Source organism: Ochotona princeps, chromosome 15 (genome assembly GCF_030435755.1).
Source record: "Ochotona princeps isolate mOchPri1 chromosome 15, mOchPri1.hap1, whole genome shotgun sequence".
NCBI classification, from domain to species: domain Eukaryota; kingdom Metazoa; phylum Chordata; class Mammalia; order Lagomorpha; family Ochotonidae; genus Ochotona; species Ochotona princeps.
This window is the reverse complement of record NC_080846.1, coordinates 29,550,830-29,575,659: the sequence shown is the minus strand read 5'-3', so window position 1 is coordinate 29,575,659 and position 24,830 is coordinate 29,550,830. Positions and strand designations below refer to the sequence as shown.

The window sequence follows — 24,830 nt, the reverse complement described above, 5'->3', positions numbered from 1 at the left end:
ACATTACCCTGGGTCTGCGGTTGCACTTAGACTGAGTCATCCAAAAGACCTTGGAAAGATTATTCCTCAACCCTGGAGCAATGAAATAAACAACTTCTCAGAACTATCAAAACCATTCAAGTAACACCTTCAGAACATTGTTCACCACAGCAGGGTCACTAAGGCATCATCAAATGACTGTCCATCAACCATCCCAAGTGTAATGTAGCTTGACAGCAAGGAGCAGAGCCCCTCCCCACCCCAACCTCGTCCTGTGGACATAACAGAAAAAAAGTTAAAATACTTGTCTCACTCATCTTCCTCCACACCCAATCCTCCCCATCCAAATCACAGCCCAGATGAGCATGTATCCTTATCAGTTACATAAAGAATATTGAAAAGAAAATAAATATTTTACAATGGAATATAACAAGCTACGTTTTCCTGGAATAAACTCCATGTATACAGGGTTTATCCTGTGTGTGATGGGATGCATATATACAGGATTCAAACAACAAATTTTGCATAATATTTTTGTACATTTCAGAAAAATAATGCTTTATAGTTTTCTCTTCTTTGTGTCTTTGTGTCTTTGAGGAACTTTTCCACTTCATCTGAGTTGCAGAATTTATTGACATATGTTGCTAACATTTTCTTATTATCATTTGTATATCCATGAAATACATAGTGCTACCATCTCTTTATTCCTTAATATATAAATTATTGTCACTATGGTTTAAGCAATATCAATTTTTCAGATAAGCTCTGGGTTTCATTTATTTTCTCTGTTGTTTTTCTGCTTTTACTTACTTTATTTAGGTTTAATTTTTTTATTATTTTTTATTATGTTTCCTTTGGGTTAAATTATCTTTTCTTCAGGCTAAATTCTTAAGCACAAGATGAAGTCATTGATTTGAAACCATTCTCCAATTTTCTGGTGGGCTTTTAGTGCTATAAATTTTCCATCAAGTCCTACGTTAACAGCATCCCACACATTCTGTCTTTATTTAAACTCAGGTCAATATATCCTCTAATTTCCTTTCTTTAAATTTCTTCTTGGACTCATGAGTTATTTAGAAGCATTTTGTTATTCAAATACCAAAAATTTCTAAGGACTATCCTGTTGCTTATTTGTAATCTCATTTCAATGTGGTTAGACAACATATTTTGTATGATATTCCCCTTAAATTTAAAACTTACTTTATGGCCCAGAATATGATCTACCTTGGTAAATATTTTATGTACAGTTTAAAATATATATTTTGCTAATTTCTGTTAGAATCTATAAATATTTCAGACCATTACTAATAATCTTAACATTTGTATTGTTAGGTCACCAATCTCTCCTTTTGGAAAACCTTATCTGCCATTAATTTTTTTTTATCACAGACATTGTAGTTTATTTTCACTATCTTCCATATCTCTGACCTTTGAATATATGGAAAAAGGTTACAAAAACTCTTCTAATATCTTTCTATACTAATTCTAACATCTGTGTCAATGTTGCATCAGCTTCAGCAGACTGATTATTTTTCTCATTATAATCTTTTCTTCTTTTTTAAAAAATTTTTAAGTTTTTTTGACTTTTCTTTTTAATAATATTTGATTACAGGCCCAAATGCATAAATGTTAAGTGCTAGATATAATGTATTCTACACATATCCTTGAGTTTCTTCTGAAATTCAGTCAAGTTCCATGGGCACTTTGGATCCTTTCTGCTTTAACTGTATGAATTACGGGGTGAATCTAGAGTTGCTGGTTCTTTGGTGTGCATTCCAGGAGAGGTTTCCTCTGTTGTAGGTTGTTGTTCTTAGTCCAGCAGTTTCCTTACAGGCATATACTAATCAGTATTCGAATCAGTAACTGGAACACCCTTTGCAGACCTTCCGGGGTCTCTGTGTGAATTCTCATTTCTTAGTACTCTGTTCCATGAACTCTAGCTCTGCTAGTTTTCTGGCACTCTAAGCTCCATTTCTTCAATTCTGCAAGCACAACAAGCTCTTAATCCTCTCAACCCATTCCCCTCATGTGCCATGGCATAAAAAAGTCTTTCCAGGCAAAGCTGGGATATTATAGGGTTAACTATTTGCTTTCTATTGTCTAGGAATCAGCATTAGCCAGTGGTTGAAAATTATTGCTTTATGTATTTTGTCTGTTTTGTCTTGTTGGTTGCTGCTTCAGGTGGTGAAATATATTGGTCATTATTACTTGACTAAAAATGCTGTAGCACTATCCTTTTATGCTTTCATAAGACCTGTGAGAACATAGTTGTATATATAATTTTTGAACATCAAAACTTTTCATAATCATAACATGGTACTCTCCTTCTTTATCATCAAATTTTGAGCAGGAATTCCCTATTATTTTCCTTGTACCTACTAAAACTCATTCTTGCTAAGAGAAAATATAGTATCAAATAAAGGCTAAAAATTCTGCAATTTCTTTGATGGAAATTATTTTCTGCCTCAAGGTATAAGACAGTGTATTTGTCTTTCTTTGCCTTTAAATGACAGGCAATATTTAATCACCAACTTTTATTTTCACCTAGCTCATTTAATTCTTGCTGTAAAGGGAGAGATTACTTAGTACAAAATATATTTGTTTCTAATAAAAGATCTTTTGTTAAACAATTGCTAACATTTGTTTCAATGTAAACTATGGTGAAGAGCAAATACATCTGTAGAGTTTCTTTTTTCTTTTTCCTTCTTTCCTTCCTTGCTTCCTTCCTTCCTTCCTTCCTTCCTTTCTCCTTTCTTCTGTCCTTTTTTCTGAAACTTCTCATTAGGTTTGTCACATTTCTGTTTAAATACACATCAAGGATTATATTGTTCTTTTTAATGAAGAATGTGCTTTTACCATAATTCTCAATCAGGTTGTCATTTCCATAACATTAGAGAGAATAACTGCCAACATTTTTGTGCTTCATTATTTAGATACATGGCAACATCCTTTATATTATTTCTTTTTCTCTCTTCCTCCCACTCTTTTTACTATCAGAATCTATCAGTTTTTACTCTCTTGTTTTAATATTTCCTCTTTTAAAACAAATATTATTTATTCATTTAAATAAAAGACAGAGGGGGAACAAGAAAGAAGGGGATGGGTAAGCTGAAGCCAACAGCCAGGAACCCCATGTAGGTCTCCCATGTGAGTGGCAGGGAACCAAGTTCCTTGGCTATAATCTGCTGCTTCCCAAGCAGGTTAGCAGGTTGCTGTATTGTTAGTGGGAGCCTCAGGAGTCAGTCCCAAGACTCTAATTGGAAAGAAGGTTTTGCAGTGGCAGCTCAGCTGGCTGTGTTGTTATGCCTGCCTGCGGTTCTTCTTTACACAAAGCAATATTCTGTCAACACCAACAACTTTCATATATCTCATTGCACTATTATTGTAGAGAAGGGCATTGCATATCTAAAATATAGTAGTCTCTAGTAAAAGATCTTTTGAGAACCAACTATTAACATTTGTTTCAATGTAAGATATTGCTAATGGCAAAATGACTTACGTAGGTGCATAGTTACACATAAATATTGTAGGTGAATCTTCCCCAAGGTTAGGGCAAATTTTAGCTGCACAACCAACTTTAAATGAATTGGCCCAAACTACCTGTACAGAAAGAAATTTTAAAGAAAAATATGCAAGAACAATTACATATAAATAATGCATTATAGGAATGGGTATAATCTTTGTTACACTACAGAAAAAGAATACATAGAAACATTTGGACTGTATCTAAATCCTTATATTGACCTTCAAATGACTATTTTGTTAAGGTTTTTCTACATGGGGTACCTAACTTTTTCTCTCACAAATAATTTTCTTAAGTCAAAAGAAGAATAAAATATATGGCCTGAACCATAATTTTGTCTACATGATTTAAGATATTTATATTTGTTATTTGAAAGACAATGAAAGAGGAAGAGACAGAGATTTTCCCGCTGCAGTTTTAGTCCCAAGTTGACAGCAACAGCCAAAAGTGGGCCAGGCAGAAGTCAGGAGAATGGAGTTTCATATGGGTACTCAAGAGGGGTGAAAGAGGTCCAAACATTTGGGCCATCTTGTCTTGCTTTCCTAAGTTATTAGCAGAGAGCTGCATGAGAATTGAAGCAGCCGAACATCAACCGGAACCCCCTTTAGATGTCAGAATCCTAGATAGTGGCTCCATCCACTATGCTACAACATTGATCCTTAAGAATTATACTTTTAAATTCTTTTAGGGGTAGAGCATACACACAGTTTTCAAATCAGACCACAAATTAAAGTGAGAATTAATTTTTATTTATTGTCCTCAGAAATAATCTGGTAAAAGATTACATTTTAAATTATGTAGTTTCAGTCACATTCAATTTTGTTAACTCAAAAGGGACTGGTAACAACAAAGAGTTCATTAAAAAGCTGCCACCCACAAGGATGTTGAATTAGTCTTTTATCCTCTAAATGTAGAGAATAACAAAATTATTAAAGAAGACAGGCATGGAAAATCATCATTGTAAGAGAAAAAAGATGAAGAAAATTGCCAGTCTCTTGTAACAATGAGAACATGGACATTTTCTACATTCTCCAAGTGAAAAAGAAGGAGAATACAAATATACTGCATTTATAAAACAAAATAATCCAAAGAGGATTGATACAGAATATATTTTGCCAGCAAAAATAAATTTTCTGAATTAATTTACTTGGCAACTTCATTAACAAAACATAATAGCTTATTTCATAGCTGAGTGTATTGATCGTGTTTCTATGATTTTGATGTAACTAGTTTGATCAACTGTATTTAGAAGGCTCTTTATGTGTCTGAGAAATAGCACTGTTCAAAACACAGAGTGAATTAAGAATTAGATTAGCTTTACTTTCAATCATTGGGCCAGTAAACCAATTCTGACTAATTTTCTAATTAGCAAAATGAGATTAAGCTATATAAGTAAGATTCCTTTTGAATGTTACCAAAAATTTAGTAAACTTTTCATTACAAATACATGTATTTTCAAGAAACAATGTTTTAAAAATTGGTTCAAAAGTAATAAACTATACCATGAAATTGTATTGTTCAATGCATCTAAATTGTGATTCATTTTTAGCTTTGGGAAGAGTGAAAATAAATATTTTCGTATATATATGCTTATAATACACACTAACTTTAATCTATTAATATATCTATTAGTGATTATAAATCCAATAAATCTTTACCTCTTTTTGTTCAAAACATCAAGCAAGTCATGGTCACTGAATCATAAGAAGGATTTTATTCTCAATTATTTAACCTTAGTACAAATTAGGCAATGAAGTATAAGCGCTCATCTCTGATGCAGATAGGCTAAGGGAGAAGGGGGAATTGGTCACAGGTTCCTTTATCCTTACAACAGTAGAGAAGAAATAGGACAAGCAAGTTAGCTGTGATTCGGCCTTGATGCCATTTTAGGGATTCTGCATTCTGTTGTCATCAGGGAACCTGACACTTCTTTCTTTCCATTTTTCCAGCAATAATGAACCCATACTCTGTAACAAAAACCTCTACCCTAGAGTCTTGAGGGTAGCTGGCCTCTGAGCATTCTGTCATTGAACAGAGTGAGTAGAAGAGAAACATGGAAGCTGCTTCTTTGCTTACCACACTTCTGGTAAATATGACTTGCTTCAAGGTACTCTAAGTTTATTCAGCTTCTACACATTGGGAAGTTGGGAGACGAATGTGAGCTGATTTTAAGAGGATGTCATGGGAGTTGGGTACCATGTGTAGGATTAAAGTCTGGTCAAAAAGAGAACCTCACTTCTCATCAAAAAGAATAACAGTGATATATTTATACTCTTTCATAATGATGAGTCTCAAGGTACCAAACAACATGAAACAAAGGAAACTATTTCTGAAAATTATAGGATAAATTGTGAGATATATATTTGTTCTAGGTTATTTCCTTGTGAGGGCTTCTAGATTATGGTTCAGAAAAGGGAAAACTAGACAGAGCTTGATGGATCCCATAGGCCACCACTTGTACTCATCCTAATGGGTTCTAGAGGCAGGCCACACATGGTCCACAACACCAGCACCATTATTACCACTGCTAGAAGCTCGATATACTAGTTTTGCTTCTTGTGGTCCATAACCCCTCTCCACCAATGCTCCCCACTCCTGCAGTTATTTCTTCTCCTATTGGAAAACAAGCCATTGCCAGTATTAAAGCTTTATCCAGTGGTGCTACAGAAAATGTTTATTGTGTTCCATGTCCCCACAACCACTGCCAGCTGACACAGAAGGTAAGCACATCACAAATGCTGTGTATAACCTACCTAGCAGCGTCACTAAAATATCCCACTCCTGTCTTGCCTTAGAAGACAGATGGAGTCTCAATTGCCACTGCTATACACCTCTAGCCAACAACTGTAACTGAGAAAGTTATAGGAGACTACATTATGACACAGGATTAGAACCAAAATCTACGTAGCCTATCTGACACCCGAGGGCCTACATTCAGAAGACAGCTCTTTATTATGCAAGCCAACTTAAAACATGGAAGAGGCAACTGATTTAATAGATGTGCAAATAAAAAACAAAGGAACAAAAGAAATATCAAATTGCAAGGTAATCACATGTCTCCAAAAGAACAAAATATCTCTCAGAACAGATCTCAAAATAAGAATATTGAGGGGGCTGGCACAATGGCTCAATTAGCTAATCCTCTACCTACAAGAGCCACATACCATATAGGTGCTGTGTCATGTCCCAGCAGCTTCACTTTCCATCCAGTTCCCAGCTTATGGCCTGGGAAAGCAGAGAAGAATGGCCCAAAGCCTTGGGACCCTGCACCCATGCGGCATATCCAGAAGATGCTGCTGGCTGCTTACTTGGGATTGGCTCTGACCACTTGTGAACATTTAGGGAGTGAACCAGTGGATGGAAGATCTTTCCCCGTCTCTCTTTCTCTCTGTAAATTCCCTTTCCAATAAAAATAAACAATTTCTTTTTAAAAAGAAAAAATCTTCGAACAAAGAATATTACATCTAGTAAGGCAGTCTGTTGGAAATGAAGGAGGAATAAAGAACTACCAACAAAAGAGAACTAATTATTATAAGATCAACCTTATATAAGAAATGCTTAATGTGGGGTCAGCAGTGTGATGTAGTAGGCTAAGACTCCACCTGCAGTGCTGGCATCCCATATGGGCACCAGTTCATATCTCAGACGCTCCACTTCCAATCCAGCCCCCTGCTTATGACCTGGGAAAACCCCAGAAAATGGCTCATGTTCCTGGGCCCCTGAATGCATGTGGAAGACCCAGGAAAAACTCCGGGTTTCCTGGCTTCAGATTGGCCAACTCCAGTCTTTGTGGCTAACTGGAAAGTAAACCAGCAGATAGAATACCTTATTCTGTCTCCCCTTTTTTTCTACAACTATGCCTTTCAAATTAAAATAAGTCTCTAAAAAGGAAATGCTTATGCTAGCCTGGCATTTGAATACAAAATGATAACTACCATCTCTCTCTCTCTCTCTCTCTCGCTCTCTCTCTCTCTCTCTCTCTTTCTCTCTCTCACACACACACACACACAAAATAGGTGAAAGAATATAACTCACTAGTAGTTAGATATATAAATTAGAAAGAGAAAATAGGCAAACCTACAAAAATAATTGAATCACAAAAATAATGAGACGGAAAAGAACAAATGTTACACAAAGTAATCAAAACATAATAAACAAAATGGCAGAAACAAATTCTTACATATCAACAATAGATCTGTATGTAAAAGAGATATATTTCCCAATCACAAATTTACTGTGTCTTAATGGATTAAAAGCAAAGAGTCCTGAACTGAAGACACTCGCTTTATCAGACACACAGCGTATAAGAAAGGATGAGAAAAAAACACACTCCACAAGTGCAAACCAAAAGCAAGGGAGAGCAAGTAGACTTCAATCCTGTGTCAAAAGTTGGAAAGGGAAAAAAGGGTCCATGAGATTAGGATAAAATGATTAACTAAATTTTAGACTTATATGCACACAATACTCAATGCAAGGGAGTACTCAATATTGCATACAAGGTAGATAAATGCCAACGCAATAATAGTTGATGACTTTAACACTCCAGTGTTATCAATGGACAGATTATCCAGACAAAAATGTCAAAAAAAGAAACATCAGAGTTAAACTATTCTGTAAATCAAATGGAGCTAACAGATACATACAGAACATTTCATCTTGTAGCTACAGAATTCATATTCTCATCACAACAGGTTATAATATTCTCTCCTTTTAGAGCAGATACTAAGATTTAATATAAACCTCAACAAGTTAAAAAGTGTCAAAACCATATCATGCATGTTTTGTGATGATAAGGGGATAATACCATAAATCAACAATACGAACCAGAAATTATCTGAACACTTGAAAAACAAATGATATACTCTTGAATCATGATCACTGAAAAAAACCAAAAGGGAACTAAAAGTTCTTGAAACAAATAAAAATAAAGTGAGATTAGATGGCCATCTATAGAAGCCTAGTGTTTGGCTCCTCCTCCCTCAGGTGCAGCTTTGTCTGGAGGTGGGTGTGATTGATGAGGTACTAAAGGCTCTAATAGAGAGGTAGGAGCAGCAGGGCACATCTAACACAGGCTCCAGCTGCTTGGAGCGAGCAGAAGATGAAGGCCAATACTTGGGGTATCTGAGGCTGTGGGCCTGGGTAACCCCTCTCCTGAGAGAGTGAGCTGGAGAGAGTGAGCAGAGCCCATCTATGTGGCCTTCATCCAGATCCCTGTCCCAGAGAAGTGTTGAGCTGCTGCAAAATCCACGGCTCAGAGAGGAGAGCTCCCTGGAAAATCCAAAGCTCCAGGGCTTCCAAGGGAGTCCAACATGGTTATCTTCCTGTGTCCTCGGAGCAGGAATGGTTGCAGGTTGGTGTCATAATGAGGGAACTGTCCACAAGAAATTCTTTCCTTCTTTCCTGGGTGCACAGAGACATTCCTGCATTCTAGGAGGGCAGATTGAGCCCTACACATCAAAGTTGGTACAGCAGGGCCAAATCACACACAGCACTCTGTACCAACCTCTGGGCCCAGTGCAATAGCCTAGTGGTTGAAGTCCTCATGTTTAACATGCCTGGATCCCATATGGTGACAGTTCTAATCCTGGCAGCTCCTCTTCCCATCTGGCTCCCTGCCTGTGGCCTGAGAAAGCAGTTGAGGATGGCCCAAAGCCTTGGGACCCTGTACCCACATGGGAGACCCAGAAGAAACTTCTGGCTCCTGATTTTGGATTGGCTCAGCTCTGGCCATTGCGGCCACTTGGTGAAACATTGGATGGAAAATCTTCCTCTCTGTCTCTCCTCCTCTCTGTATATCTTGCTTTCCAATTAAAAAGTGAATAAATCTTTAAAAAAAGAAATTATGGGAAAAATTAAGAAAAGTATGACTGGAAGGATAATATACAGTCTAGATAAGGCAAAAGAAAAAATATCTGAATTCAGAAGGCAGATTTTTTTTTCAAGTATCTCACATAGGTTAAAGAACAAATAAACAAAGGCGAAAGAAAAACAGAAAATATGAAAACTGTATATGTGATCTATATGATACCATTAAATGACCAATTAAGTGAGGTCTCAGAAGCTTCTGAAGCAACAGAAAAACAAGAGTTTTAAACCTATTCAATGAAATAATGGTCAAAAAACACCCCAGTTTGGAGAAAGGTATGGATGTCAAATCCAGGAAGTGCCTAGAACCTCAAACAGACATAATCAAAAAAATTTTGATCATAACACATGTTAGCCAAACATTCAAAGGTCAAATATAAATAACATCCTGAACCTGAGAGAAATTCCAGATCACCATTAAAGGAATTCCAATGACATTGACAGCAGACTTATCAACAGAAACTCTACAGGGCAGGGGACAATGGAAAGACAATCCTGATTCTAAATGATAAAAATGTCATTGCAGAATACACAGCAAAGGTCCCATTCATGAATAAAGGTGGAAGAAAAAGCTTCTAAGATAAGCAAAAATTGAAACAATCTGTCACCACCCAGCCAGCCATACAAGTGATATACACACAGAAGCAGAGAAAAACAATCAAAGGGCTGGTGCAATGGCTCAACTCACTAATCCCCCACTTCAAAGTGCCAGCATCCCATAGGGGTACTGGTTTATGTCCTGTCTGCTCCACTTCCAATCCAGCTTCCTGCTTATGGCCTGGGAAAGCAGCCATTAACTGCCCCAAGTCCTTGGGATCATGTTCCTCCACTGTAGACCCAGAGGAGCCTGGCTGTGGGTCAGCTCAGCTCTTGCCATAGTGGGCATTGGGGGAGTGCACCAGAAGATGGGAGATCTTTCTCCTTGTCTCTCCTTTTTTCTGTAAACCTGTCTTTTCAATAAAAATAAATAAATCAAAAAGCAGTAAAAGAACAAAGAAGATTCAAATCAAGCAATAGAAATAACTATGAAAAAGTCATATCATTGTTGTTACCTGTCAACAACAGTCTTAACTGTGAATAGAATGAATTAACCAATTCAAAGATGCAGACTGGCTGAATGGGTAAAGATAAGGTCCAACTATATACTGCCCACAAAAATTATGCCTCACCAAAAGAGTTACTTATACAGTGAAAGTGAGTTAATACAAAAAGATATTCCATCTCAGTGGAAATCCAAAGAAAAAGTAACCATTTTCATAACATAGAAATAAACTTTTAGGCAAAAACTATATAAAGAAACAAAGACGATTATTATAAAGTAATTAAGGGATGTAACCACACCCGAGCTGCAGGCAACTGCCTAGGTTGCATTGTCCCTAGGCAAGTGTTACACTGCTGGGAGAAAAGCAACCAACAGCTGACAACCTTCTGTGTTAATGCCAAATCTGTGTGAATAAACCAGTGTGCCCACTTAGTTACTTACATACTTAAAAAAAAAAGAAATCTTTAGGAAATTGTTTTTTATTTTAAGACTTATTTATTTTTATTGCAAAGTCAGATATATAGAAAGAGCAGGAGAGACAGACAGGAAGATCTTCCATCCAATGATCCATCCCCCAAGTGACCACAGTGGCCGGAGCTGCGTCGATCCGAAGCCAGGAGCCAGGAGCTCCTCTATGTCTCCCACGCAGGTGCAGGGTCCCAAGGCCCCGGACCATCCTCGACTGCTTTCCTAGGCTACAAGCAGGAAGCTGGATGGGAAGCAAGTCTGCCGGGACTAAAACCAGGGCCCATACGGGACTCCAGTACAATCGAGGCGAGAACTTTAGTTGCTAGGCCATGCCACCGGGCCTTTATTACATACTTTTAAAAAATATATGTGGGGAAGGTAGGGAAGCCGGGACTGGGACATGCTACTCCAGCCCCCATGGATAGGAGCTGCAGAATGCTCAGGGAAGGAAGTCTGGGAACATTTGGAGAGAGGACCACCGAGGCTGTATGACAGGGGAGCAGTGACTTCTGGGGGCCTCCACAGGCCAGGTTACTGCACTTGCAGGTAGGGGATGGAGCTGGGAGAGAGATTTAGAGGAGGAAAATTGGAGGGCATGTCTGGGAGAGGTCAAGGCACCTACCCATGAGGGAGACCTGGACTGTGCTGAATAGCATTGTCTGCTGCATATCAAAGGCTAGTGAGGTGGGGAAGGGGCATGCCCCGCTGGGTCCATGGATGTACACTAAGGTGAACTTAGCTAATAGGCCTGGAAAAGATTTCCTCAACTCCATCACTATACATTCCAATTTGCATGATGGTTTCCTTACATTAGAGAGAACATATGGTATTTGTCTTTTTGGGATTGACTTATTTCAGTGAGCATAACGGTCTCTTGTTGGGACCATCTTTTTCTTCAACCCCTGATATACTTGCTTTATTATTTGACCAAGAAGACAGATTGTTTTTTAGTATTTAGTTCCAAAAAGGTTACACCTAAAAGGGAGAAGCACAGAGTAACCATCTGTCATCCAGAAGAAAGCTGAGAACTGCTGTCCACACACCTCCAAATTGAGTTTCCACTACTCTACATGCTCAGAATTTCAAAATTTTCTTCCAGGTTAAACTTCTCCAGTTGTTCAGTAGAGTTAATGAATTCTGCCCCACTGGTTGTCACTTCTGGTTTGGCTAGAGGTACAAAGGGAGGCCAGTGTGATGGGTGTTTCTGAAATAATTCAAACATCTTTACATTCTCCTTTAGTATTTCCTTTCTGAACAAGGCTACACCAGTTATCAAAGTTTTTTTTTTTCTTTGCAGAAAAATCCCAGTGCCACAGAAGGATCCAGGTTCAGAATCTTCATTCCCTGGGGAGACTGTAGACAATGCAAAGTCTGGTCATCAACCATTCCATTCTCCTCAGCGTCAACAAAGGTCTGGGTTGTGTGAGGGTCCAAGATGAGCTCATTATCTAAGATGCCTATGAAATAACAGGTATCATTTGGTTTTCCTCCTAATGCCCCTAAAGACTGTGACATCTTAAACACTCCTGAGTGCATAAACATTGACAAGACTGATTTGGTTTATGCCCAGATGGAGAGGCACAATGAGTAGTAGGCATTTCCAGGCTGGGCAGCAGGCAGATGTGTCGTTATTCTGGTTTCAAGTAGTGGAGACTAAGGGAGCCCTTCACCATGAGTGCCGACATTCAAGGGAAGAACATAGTACATTTTTTTAAATATCCTTAATGACCACCTTATTATCCACTGAAACATAAATTACAGCCAAGGAATTACATTCATTACATAAAGCAAGGGTATTTGTTGTTTGTGTTGTTTTGTTTTTGTTTTTAACACCGGAGCAACTGTATTTGATCCAAACCATTCGCCAAATGATTTTTCTTCTCCCACATCCACTTGCACCAGCTGATGAATACAGTAGCAAAAGTCTTCTCTATCTATAAAGCACTGTAGGATTCCTTGGTATTCTTTGGGTTGTTATTTTTGTTTCTCCAAGGTGCAGTTCCTTCCCAAGTATCTACAGATGAGGTCTGGAGCTAGCCTCATTTGTTCACGAGGTAGCATACAACCCCGGCCAACATCTGATGAAAGATCTGCTCCCCCACTGGCGAAAATTTCCTCCATATTTAAACCATAGACCAGCACTTATATCAAACAGCAGTTTAGATTTTTTTCCACTTATATCAAACAGCAGTTTAGATTTTTTTCTGCTTCCCCAAGATTCATACTAGCTCATCTGTATCTAGAAATTCTTCTAGATAGTCAATGAAAATTGTAATCTGGTTTTCATACTTTAACAAAACTGACTCCACTCTTCAGCTGTCATCCTGGGCCAATTCTATTGGCAACTTGACTTTCCATTTACATTTATATGTGGTAGTTACTATACAAAGTATAAAAATTATATGGATGTCATTTTATTTGGTATACTGCTAAATATTTTCTCACTAAATCATGCTATGTAAAGGACATTCAATATAACAAAACCTATGGAAAATAGTAAATCTAGATTAAGAGGGGGTATTTCTAACAAGAAATACCAACATTAAAAAGAGAAAGATTTCAAATAAATTTGCAATTCACAAAACCATGAAAACAGGAACAAACCAAATCCAAAGTAAATAGAAGGTAAGAAATAATAAGGATGAAAGCACACATAGAAAAAAAGAAGCTAAAATACTATGAAAGATCAATCAAATGAAGAGTAGACCCTTTTTAAAAAAAGATAAATAAGATTGACAAAACGTTAGCCAGACTATCCCATGAAAAAACAAATTCAAAATCAAATCATAGCTGAACAGGCAGACATTATGCTATGTTTTTGGTACAGTTTGTGTATTCCCTAGTGCTTCAAAAGTGTTTTGTCCGTAAGTTCGTGACAGCAAAAACTGGTATAGACATTTGTTCTTATATTTTATTTATTTATCTGAAAGAGAGAGAGAGAGAGATTGAGAATTCTTCCATCCACTGATTCACTTTTGGAAGATCTGCAGCAGCTTTGTCCTAGCCATGCCAAGCCAGGAGTAAGGAATAAGTAACCCATCTTATTCTCTCATACGGTTATTAGGGATTCAAGCAATTGTGTCACCTTCTCCTGTTATTCCAGGCATAAGACGAGAATTCTGGACTTGAAGTAGAGCACCCAGGAATCAAACTGGTATTCTCTTGTGGCCTTTTGGCCTCACCAGTAATAGCACTTAACTAGTCCTGTGGTGGAAACTTGCGGTACAAGTCAAGTGAGAGAACCCTGGGCTATTCAGGGTCGTGGAACAAATGAAGGCAATTTTTATAAGAGGATTATTATTTAAGCTGTTCCTGGGCCCACTTTTTGCTTACTTGCTGAAAATGGGCCACTGTTGTTACATGTGCTCTTGCCATTGGAATCCACCATTCTATGATATATTGCAGAAGTACTTTAAATCAAACTGGCTGATATGGATGCAACACCCTTAAACTTCCAAAACTATAACCTAGAGAGTTTTCTCTAACATGCACTTCGTCTCAAGTATGTTTTCTGGTAATAAAAGTTGACTATCCTCACAGCTTATACAACTGAAATGCAAAGCATTATTATGGACTGTTATGAACAATAAATATGCTAATAAATTGGGAAACCTAGAAGTAATGGATAAATTTTAGGAAACACAAAATTGGATCATGAAGACAGAAAGTCTAAGTGTAAAAATAACAATATGTGATTGAATTAGTAATAAAATCTCTCTTACCAAAGATTGAGACCAGATTAGTTTCACTGCCTAATTTCATAAAATATTTAAAGAAATGTTAATATTAGCTCTTCGCAAACTATTTCAAAACTCTAAAGAGGTCGTCATTCTGCCAGGCTCATTCTGTGAGGTCTGTATCATCCTAACACCAGAGCCAGGCAGGGACACACTAATGATAATAGATCAGTATCTCCAAACAGCATCGGTACAAAAATTCTCAACAAAATAGTAGCAAGCCAAATGTACAACATATCAACACAATTACACACCATCATCCTGTGGGATTTATCCCAGAGATTCAAACATCTTCCAGTATACTCCAATTTATCCCAGAGATTCAAGGATCTTCCAACATATATCAATAAGTAAGTATAACAGAGCCATCAGCATAGTGAAGTACAAAAATCACATGATTGTGTCTACAGATGCAGAAAAAAAATTCAATGAACTGAATAGCCTTTCACAATAGAAACTCTCAACCAATTTAGAAGAAACATTTCTGAATACAATAAAGACTCTCTGAGCACAAGACAAAGTAACAGGCAGTCTCACGCTAAAGGGGGAAGGCTGAAAGTGTTTCCTGCAGACCCAGACCACAACACCCATGTCCCTTTTCATCACTCGCAGATGCACTCTCACATTTACTGCAGTGCACAATTCACGATGCCCAGGAAACGGAAACAATCTCAGTGCCCATCATCAGATGAACGGATAAATGTGTTGTGGTAGGTACATATACATGTTCTCTGAGTTCAGTACCACTCAGAGAAAAACCAGATGTCATTTGCAACATAGGTGAAACTAGATACATTAGGTGAAATAAACCAGACATAGAAAACCGCCACAGATTCTCAGCATTTCTGGAAGTTAACAATGTTGATCACATGGAATTAGTATAACAGAAATCAGTAGAGGCAATTTAGGGAAGATGTTAGGGAAACCTCGATAAAGAAGATGATGGGTACAAAACTGCAACTGGAGAGGAGGTTGTCTTTATACTCTATAGTATAATTGAGAAGCTACGTTGTACAACATTAATCATGTATTTCAAAATGACTAGAGAATTTTCAGATTACTAAGAACCAGAATATACACTTGAAATGAAAATGCTAATTATGCTGAGTTGATAATTGCACATTGTGTAAATGTGCTGAATTATAATTTGTACCCTAAATATAAGCACAAATATGTCAATAATACAATCAAAAAAGGCAGGTTGAGAAAACACTACAATATAATCAGAGTAACACATTAAAAGAATTGTAGATTTCTTGCTGGTGGTAATATAAATAAAAAAACAATGGAGTAAAATTTTTAAATTTCATAAAATGTCACTCCATATAATTCTTTCACCAGTGTAAATACCTTCAAAATGAAACTGAAGCTTCAAAATTCCAAAACAGATTCAAAAGAAAATCAAATGTTGCCTAATAAGAAGAAACTGAACTTCTTCTTCTTTTTTTTTAATATTTACCTTTTTAATAAAAGATTTATTTATTGTATTAGAAAGGCAGATATACAGAGAGAATTAGACAGAATGATCTTTCATCTGCTGACTCAACTCCACCGCCCAAAGCAAAGCCCATCTGAAGCCAAGAGCCAGGAGTCAGGAGCCGGGAGTGTCCTCCAGATTGCCCACATGGGTGCAGGATCCTAAGCCTTTGGGCAGTCCTAAACTGCTTTTCCAGGCCACAAGCAGGGAGCTGGATATAAAACGCGGCAGTCCCGATTAGAACCGGAAGAAACTGAACTTCTTACCTGTGTGTAATGGCCACAAGCGTCAGTACATGATAAAGTATCATAATCAAAAAATTCTGTTTCATTATACCAAGCAACAATTGCATCTGTTGGTGAAAATATTTGTAAAGCACCTAACCAGATATTTTCTCCAAGAAATTGATACTCTTCCATGCATTCAAATGGTAGTTTTACACAATCGTTATGCTTAAATTGACATGTATTTGCCCATCCTTTAGCCAACCTTGCCAAAGCATCATCCCAAATCTGAAAGATAAAAATAGTTTAAATATACTTGTGCATGTTTATTTATATTCAAATTATTCTGATATTATAATTGCTTTATAGCTTAATATATTTTTATACATATATTTTTTATATTTGTTATAGTCACAGTCATTTCTTCTTAGTTCTACTTTAGAAATAGTTGATTTTCATTCAATGGCAACCATCTTCATATTTCCAGAATCTAGCAGATGTCCTGATACATGTGAGATATTCAACAAATAAACATATGACTAAAATGTGTAAGAACTCTAAGTCTAGTGACTCAGGAGGTCATACATATTTATTGTAAGTAAAGGATGAATACCCATTTATTATTAAAAATGGGAAAAACTAGTGAGAGCCAACATGGCTGAATAGGGAATGGGCACACTTAAAATTCTCTGGGACATGAAATAACGAAAGGAAGGACTAAGTTCCTAGGGATTGGACTAATGCAAATTTTTGGCAAAGAAGTTAAAACAAAACAAAAAGATTCCATGGGACAAGAGCAGAAAACAGTGACACTGTTGCAGGCAACTGCACAGGGTAGTCAACACTGGCTGTGATCCCAGCCACCTACCTCAAATCAAGGTAGGAAGAAATTGCTAGGCTATCTGCCACTTGAAGTTTTAGCTGAGAAGGAATTGCACAGTCACCCTCTGATTTTTACTGCTGACTTTTACAGAGCTGCCTAGGGTCTGACAGATGCTGGGCTTGGCGCAGGGGAACCAACTTGCTTCCTTTCCTCCTCTACTCAGAGTTCCATACTCTCTAGTGAAAAGTCACACAGTGTACCTCCATTCTCCTATCAGTACCTCAGGCAGTGTGAGGGCAATGGGTGGTGCAAAGTAGAGATCTCCTCCATACTGCAACTGTGGGAGCAGCCACAGTGCTACGCACACCCCTCCATCTGAACAAGGATAATTCACCTCCACTCAGGGAGATTTGGGTAGTCACCCCACTATAACCTGTAATACCTGTAACAATCTGTTTTAAATTTCTCAATGCAACTGGAATCTAACTGGTAGACATAGGACAGAATTCACCTGCACTCCAGCCTCTAGACTCATATCTTCCAGAGTAGACCTTGTATACTCATATCCTCTCATGTATAACTTGTCGTCACCAATGAGGGATAAAACAGGGTTCAGTTCATATCCCTCAACCCTAGAACCAAAGAAGCTGGTATTATGATCCATAGCAATGGTTGGACTGTCCCTGTAGGACCTGTGAAAGCATCCATGCATATGACATCCATGCATAGTCCTCGAGCCACAGCAAATGGTGTCACAAGCCCTAGAATCACTCAGGCTTTCCAGTAAGATGAGGGAGTAGCAACTTTTTGTCTCCCTTAACAGAAAGAACAAGCCTCTTGCTATCACATTTATCAGGGAGACAGACACTGAAAACTCTGAAAAGATACACACCTAACAAAACTCTTATTCATCTCAGAGCCACACTTCTATTCCCTTGAACTGCAGCAAATTAGACCACCGTATTGCTTATAGACAGCTGACATTGATTGAGACAAAAAAATCACTTGGGAGACTACACTCTGGGTTTCTGTAGAACCAATACCATAAATTATAAATTATGTGAATTTCAGTTAGTTTTCCCAATGTTATCAAGAATCTGACATTTTAATGCATTTTTAGCTATTAAGTTTTATATAAATTCATTTTGTGTGCCTGTGGTTTTATACTTTTTTACCATGTTTAAATTTTGAACTACTGATTTGTCATTCTAGTCCTTTTAACTTGTACTCTCTTATTCCACCATGCTATTCCAAACTGCAGGCAATCACTAATGTGTTCTTCATTTCAATAATTTTGTCTTCTCAAGAAGGTAATATAGGTAGAAAAACTACAGGGTGTAATTACTATGTGATTGGTTTTTCCCATTCAACATAAGGCTCTTAAGATCTACACACATTGTTTCATGGGTTGACAATTGTTTCTTATAATTACTGAAGAGTATTTTATGGTATGAGTATTTCACAGTTTGTTTAAATGTCACATGTACTGGAAAAAAATGGTTATTTTGATGTTTGAAGTAATACAAATTAAGCTTCTATGAACACATATAAAGAAGTTCTGAGCTAGCAATGTTTTTTCTTCTCCCTTCCTCCCCAGGAAAAAAAGGCAAAGGAAAAAGTACCTAGCAGAGCAGCTTCTGAGTTTTATGAAAACTGCATATTTTTAAAAAATTTTTTGTTGAGGGTTTGGGGAGGGGTGGGGAGAACCCAAGTATCTATGTAACTGTGTCACATAATACAATGTAATTACTGATGTTAAATAATAAATAATAAAAAAAAATTTTTTGTTAAAATTTGAAAGGCAAATATTTTTCACTCTATTCTGATTTTATTGTCATCATTTTTTTCTCTAAGCTTCAGTTTGGATGATTTCTAATAACTTATTTTTCTGCTTGTCCAAAATTCTTTTTAAGTCCATACAATGAACTTAATACATTTATACATGTATACATTTATATATATTTCTTCCAGTTTTAAAATGCCCATTTCATTCTTGAACTTTAGTTCCAATGCTGAAATTCTCCATCTTTTCACCTATTTATGCCTCTAAATTCCTCATTTTTAAAGATATTTTCATGGTTGGCTCTTGAGTATGAGACACATTTGTTGATTTATTCATATTTTTTCTAAATTTTGATAATTGTATGCCAGAAACTAAAATAGATAATATATTTCCATTTGACCTGCCCAGGAGCTGAGCCCTGTCCTCAGCTGGGACTGATTTTCATTTTCGTTTACTTTAGCTCTGGTTTCCAGCATTCTGAATGTGGGATAAGATGTGCTCATCCTTAGGTATCCTGGGATCTGGAGACTGTTCAAGCACTCTACTTCCCAGATTAGTCCCAGCTTCCTAACATTGGTGCTCAGCAAAATTTGTCAAAGAAATCAGCATTGAAAACCCATCATCTTCCAAAAATGCTTGTTTCCTTCAAGGATCCATGGAATTGAATCCATGCAGACAACAGCTACAAGCTCTACCTCATTTCCCTTCTACTATGACCCTGGAGGAAACATGGCACACACACACACACATCCACACATGCAAATGCACATATATCTACATGCACACATATACAATATGACACACATACATGTAAAACATGCCACATACATACATGCACACATAAACATACCACACATACATAAATAACATGACTTACATGCTTATACTCACATACATACATACACATAAAACATGGCATACAAATATATGCACGCACACACATATATACACATACATACACAAATATAACCATGGCATACACACATCTATATTTGTATATAGATGTATACACACACACACAACTACTGCGGAGACAGACTGATTAAATACAAAAGAGAAGTATCGCCCAGATAGATCTCGTTCATTTTAGGATGAACGAGCGAAATGTGAGATTAGCCTGGGTTCTTTCCTTACCATGTATTTCATGTTGGATGCCGGGGGACTGACTCTGCCACGACATTCGTTGTGGGCTCTGATGCACTCGTCTATAAAGTGTGGATCAGTGATAGATGGAACTTTGAAGGATTCAGTGGTTATCAGATACAGAACTAAGGTCCATAAGTAACCAAATTGCCTCTCCAGAGACATTGGAAGGACGCGGAGGTTGCGTACGCTGCGGCGCGGACCAGTAACGGCTGGGCAGTCCTATTTCCTCCTTCCCGAGGGCGCAGAGCCACGCTCTCTCCGTGGCTCCATCCTCCTGCCTAGGCTCGAGCCCAAAGCGGGACGTGGCGGCAGGCTGAGTTCTCAGAGAGAGATACTGGATTTGTTGGCCGCAACAAGTAAGGTTGCTTGCAATGTTGTTTAATTCAAGTAAACGTTAATCTGCATGTACTGAATATTCTGTCATAGCTTATTAACTTCAACAGTGAACAATCCAAAACAGAAAAACCTCACGTTGTATTGTACTACTTACAATCTTTTAATGAAAGCAGAAATTAGTAAAATGATACAGTGTAAAGGTATTCATGACAACTCTAGTTGGGTAATAAGGAAGTTTTTCTGTTCCATCTGCAATGAAAAGTTGGTATAATACACTACTTCAGCATTACATACAAGGGTACTTTAGAGAGTTTGTGGGAAAATGGCATTTTAACATAAGTTTATTTGGGTACAACTTTTTGAAATCCACTTTTTTCAGAGCATATATGTTTCATGAATCTTTGAATATCCCTGTATAGAGCCAAGAATAATGAGTTTATGTTTGTATGTATAAAACACATTAAATGATATAGATATATGAACATTTCTACATGTTGTATAGAGAGAGGAGCCAAAGAAGGCTTTTAAGGAGCTGACAACCAAACAAATTTTCATTATAATATATCTTAATTGACACATAAAATTAACCATAATACCCTCTTATTTATTGAAACATTTTACCTGAATGTCTACTTACTATATTTTTCCTCACTGATCCACTGCATTTAGTTTATTCACAGAACGTGGTTATAATATATCCTGAATTCAAACATTTTTTCCCATTCTATACATAGTCAACATCCTAATAAGAGCCAATGCCCCTCTAGTTTGTGATATTCTTCTACTTTGTTTCTTTGTACTCAATCTTAAGTGCAATTTATTTTCTACAGAATAGCTAGAAAAATCCCACGATCCCCTCTCTGCTCAAAATTCTCCAGTGGACACTCATCATGGGTATTATCAGATCTGGAGTCATTGGTACTTTACATAGGAAATATAATAGGTTAAACTCTCAACTCTCTCCAGTTTCTATGACTGAATTCAAAGAGTAAAAGTAGCTTGGAAACAGAACTGCATATAATCCAACCAGGAAAAGAACACAAGGGGGGAAAACTGAACAAGAATGAAGGAAAATATAGCCAATCAAAATAGCATTTTGAACATTAACATTTAAACAATATTATTTTATATTTCATCAATGTAGCCAATAATGAAGCTACTCAAACCAATATGGACATGGTGAGGCGTACAGCTGACACCTGTGCAATCTGGCACAGCACTTTAGAAAGTAATTCTTACATAGCAAATAAATATGCCTTTATTACGTCTGAAGTTTTTGCTAAGGAACAAATTCTGAAGGAGAAATACCCACATGTCTATGCAGGCAGCTATTGTAATATAATTTAGATTGAAAATTAGAAGCTCGTAGCTACCTGAAAAGTAGTTATTGCCTTGTTGTTTTTCATTCACTTTTAAAGATTACTATGAGATCTCCAGAACAACAAAGTAAGAGCTGCTGAGATAGTAAATGAATACAGACAGAAGAAGAAGAGAGGAAAATGCAACACAATAGCATTGTGAGGGAATGCAGACTCAAGATTTAGAGCGGTACGATTGGACTGAAACACAATCTTAGAAGAGAAATCTGGACTGAGCACCAGAAGCTGCAACAAATAATACTTGCTGTAATATTTTTTGACCTTAATTTTTTCCTGAATGTATTGTAAACTTAGATGAAAGCAGAGGAAGCAACTGCCAAAGCATTGCAGGATGAAGTCAGGAATTGAATGCAATCAAGGACTCCCATGTGGAACATAGAGACTCAAACACAAGAGCTAATGCCTATTGTCTTCCAGAATGAATGTTAGCAGGGAACTCACTGCATGGAAAACAGAGAAAGCCCAGCCGGGCACTTTGATGTGGGATCCAGACAACCCCATCAGAGGATTAACGTGCCGCACAACTACCATCATATATAAATATATATGATAAAAAATTTAAAGATATTCTTATTGGAAACGTAGACTTACAGTGAGATAGATCTTCCATCCATGGGTTCATTCCCCAAAAGGGAATTTAGAAGCCAGCCATGATGATTAATGATGTCCAGCCCGTCTGGCCCTCCAGGGTCCTCTGACACTGCTAACAGCCTTCACTGCACTCCCACCTGACACACCAGGCGCTAATTCCAGGAATTTCTTAACTTCTTGCTTCTTTCTAGAAGAGAAACAGTTGGTAACTTTTGTGAATTAGGCTGTAACTTCTTTATGACTAACATGTCCTGCCTGTCACCTGTCAGCTGCAAGGTGTTCTGGTGAGTTTACTGTCCCCAGAACACAGCTCCCTCAGATTCCATTTGGCACAACTCTAGGGTGGGCACCCCGTTTTTCTAACATGCTCAGCCAAAAAGGCTCAAGCCCATTGCAGCTGTGCCAGAGTTACAGTTCCATGGTTTCATGTTAGTTACCTTATAGTTACTGTGTAATTAGTGCCACTTAATGTATGTTACCAAAAATAAATATATCTACCCCAGACTAGCTGTAGTATTTTTTGTATAATTAGATTTCCTAATACTAATATTTGTCATCCCCACAGAAAGTGTATTGTTTTTTTTTTTTTTTAAAAAAAGAAAAGTGTAATTGGAAATAAAGTCAGATGAAAAATTGATTTTTTTAAATTCCCGTTTTGTCACTTTCTCTGATGACAGATGGCCATAACGCCCACCCCTCCTCCCCCCTTGCCCTGTCCTTCTCCAGAACTGGGTTCGCTGTGTAGGATTTGGTTTCCTGCCTGAAGCAGTCACACTCTGAAAGGCTTAGCCTGAGCTAAGCCCATCCGAAGACAGAAGCCAGGAGCTTCTGCGCCTCCCAAAAGTGTGCAGGGTCCCAAGGCATTACGCCATCTTCTATTGTTTTCCCAGGGCACAGGCAGGGAGCTGCATGGGAAGTGGAGGAGCCAGGACATGAACTGACGTGACAGAAAAAAAATTTTAAAAACAAGAACAAAACTTTTAAAAACATGTATTTATTTGAAAGGCAGATTGACAAAATCAAAACGGCAGAGAGAGGGAAAAACTTCCACTTGTTGGTTCACTCCTCAAAGGGCCCCAACAGCCAGACTGGGCCAGGCTGAGCCCCACAGCCACACCTGCTGACAGGGTCTTGGGCACAGGGCTGAGATTCCCCGCCCTCACGGGGGCATCAGCAGGCAGCTGGATCGGCAGCAGAGCCGCTGGAACTCCAGCTGCCAAATGCGAGGACACAACACTCAATACCCATAGGATTGACCTTGCCTGGACACCACCCGGAAGCGCCTTACTCGCCTCCTTTAATCCCGACGCCAGGAGCCTCCTGGCTCAAATTCTGCCATTTTCGTCCTCGCTGAGACATTCGCGCAGACTTCCTTTCTGAAACCCGGTGGCATTCAGCACCATTCTCCTCAATCCACTCGCCCAGAAACCCGCCCCTCAGGCCCGCGCTGGCTCTCCCTTGGGTCCGGCCCTCCTCACAGTCATGGCGTGAGGCCTCTCCTGGAGCGCATTCTGCTGGAGGCCACACGACAAGAGCCGTGGTCAGCGAGACCCAGGCCTCAGGAAGGCCAGGCGGCCTGGGGACGGGGGTGGGGGTCGTGGAAACCGCCCCTGGCCTCACCATGAAGCGGAGGTTAGCCCCTTGGGGGGCCACGCTGCCCCGGATCTCATTGTGAAGCTCTCATTGATGAAGTCCACATCCTCTTCATGGGGCAAAAAGTTTGCGTTCAAAGCGGAACCCAGCAGGAGGAGCCACAGCTTCATAACCCGGCCTGGCCCCCGGGGGTGCGGGTAGGCGGCCCAGTGGGGGGAAAAGGGCCTGGGGGCCTCCATGGTGTCCCAGCCGCGGGAGGGCCAGTGCGCAGGCGCAGGCCCGCCCCTGTGTCCTGCCAATCTTTGGGCAGGGGCGGGGCGAATCTGGTACACGCCCTCCCAGGAAAAGGCAGTGGAGAGGAGGGTTGTAATAGTTTGAGGAAAAAAACTGAGAAGACTAGAGCTAAATGCGCTCAAGCTTCTCAGCCAACTATTGTAAGTAACTATTATGTAGAATTCATTTCTGACACTGCATGAAGTGTCATTGTTTACTGAAGAGCCATTAGTTCTGCAGTGGATGGCAGGGTTGGAGGCACCTTCTAAGAACGTGAGCAGGAATGGTTGTCTTGTGATGTTGATAAAGTATAATTCTTTTGTTTTACGTCCTTAGCAGTTCAGCTAGGAAACTGATGCGGCGACTGCCTTTTTAAGGGACGTTAATTTCAGAATTTTTCTCTTCTTTTTCTTTTAAATGTAGTTATTTACTTTTTGATAAGGAGAAAGTGAGAAACAGTCGCAGGGTGTTTCCAGGTCCCGCAAAGGCTGAATCTGGAGCCAGGAAATCTGTGCAGGTCTCTCACAAAACCAATAGGAGGAACCTTCTGGAATCTGCACTAAACTTGGAACCAGAAGCCAGAAATGGAAC

At 38.5% G+C, this 24,830-nt stretch overlaps 1 protein-coding gene and 1 pseudogene across 2 annotated transcripts in view; both read right to left on the bottom strand.

The window, feature by feature from the left end:
- Positions 1 to 24,237, bottom strand: part of LOC101529605 (GLIPR1-like protein 1) — a 41,832-nt gene extending 17,595 nt beyond the window's left edge. Inside the window, exons 1-3 of one of the 2 annotated variants that reach the window (XM_058673621.1) lie at positions 23,994 to 24,237; positions 16,358 to 16,603; positions 3,479 to 3,579 (exon numbers count right to left, since the gene is read on the bottom strand). In XM_058673621.1, coding sequence (XP_058529604.1) covers positions 3,479 to 3,579; positions 16,358 to 16,603; positions 23,994 to 23,996 — 350 coding nt within the window. In that variant the 5' untranslated portion in view covers positions 23,997 to 24,237. Of the gene's footprint in view, positions 1 to 3,478; positions 3,580 to 16,357; positions 16,604 to 20,055; positions 20,324 to 23,993 lie in introns of those variants that run through there. The other variant, XM_012926364.2, reaches the window with a different exon arrangement.
- Positions 11,944 to 13,180, bottom strand: LOC105941697 (cysteine protease ATG4A-like; annotated as a pseudogene).
- Positions 24,238 to 24,830: the final 593 nt, after the last annotated feature.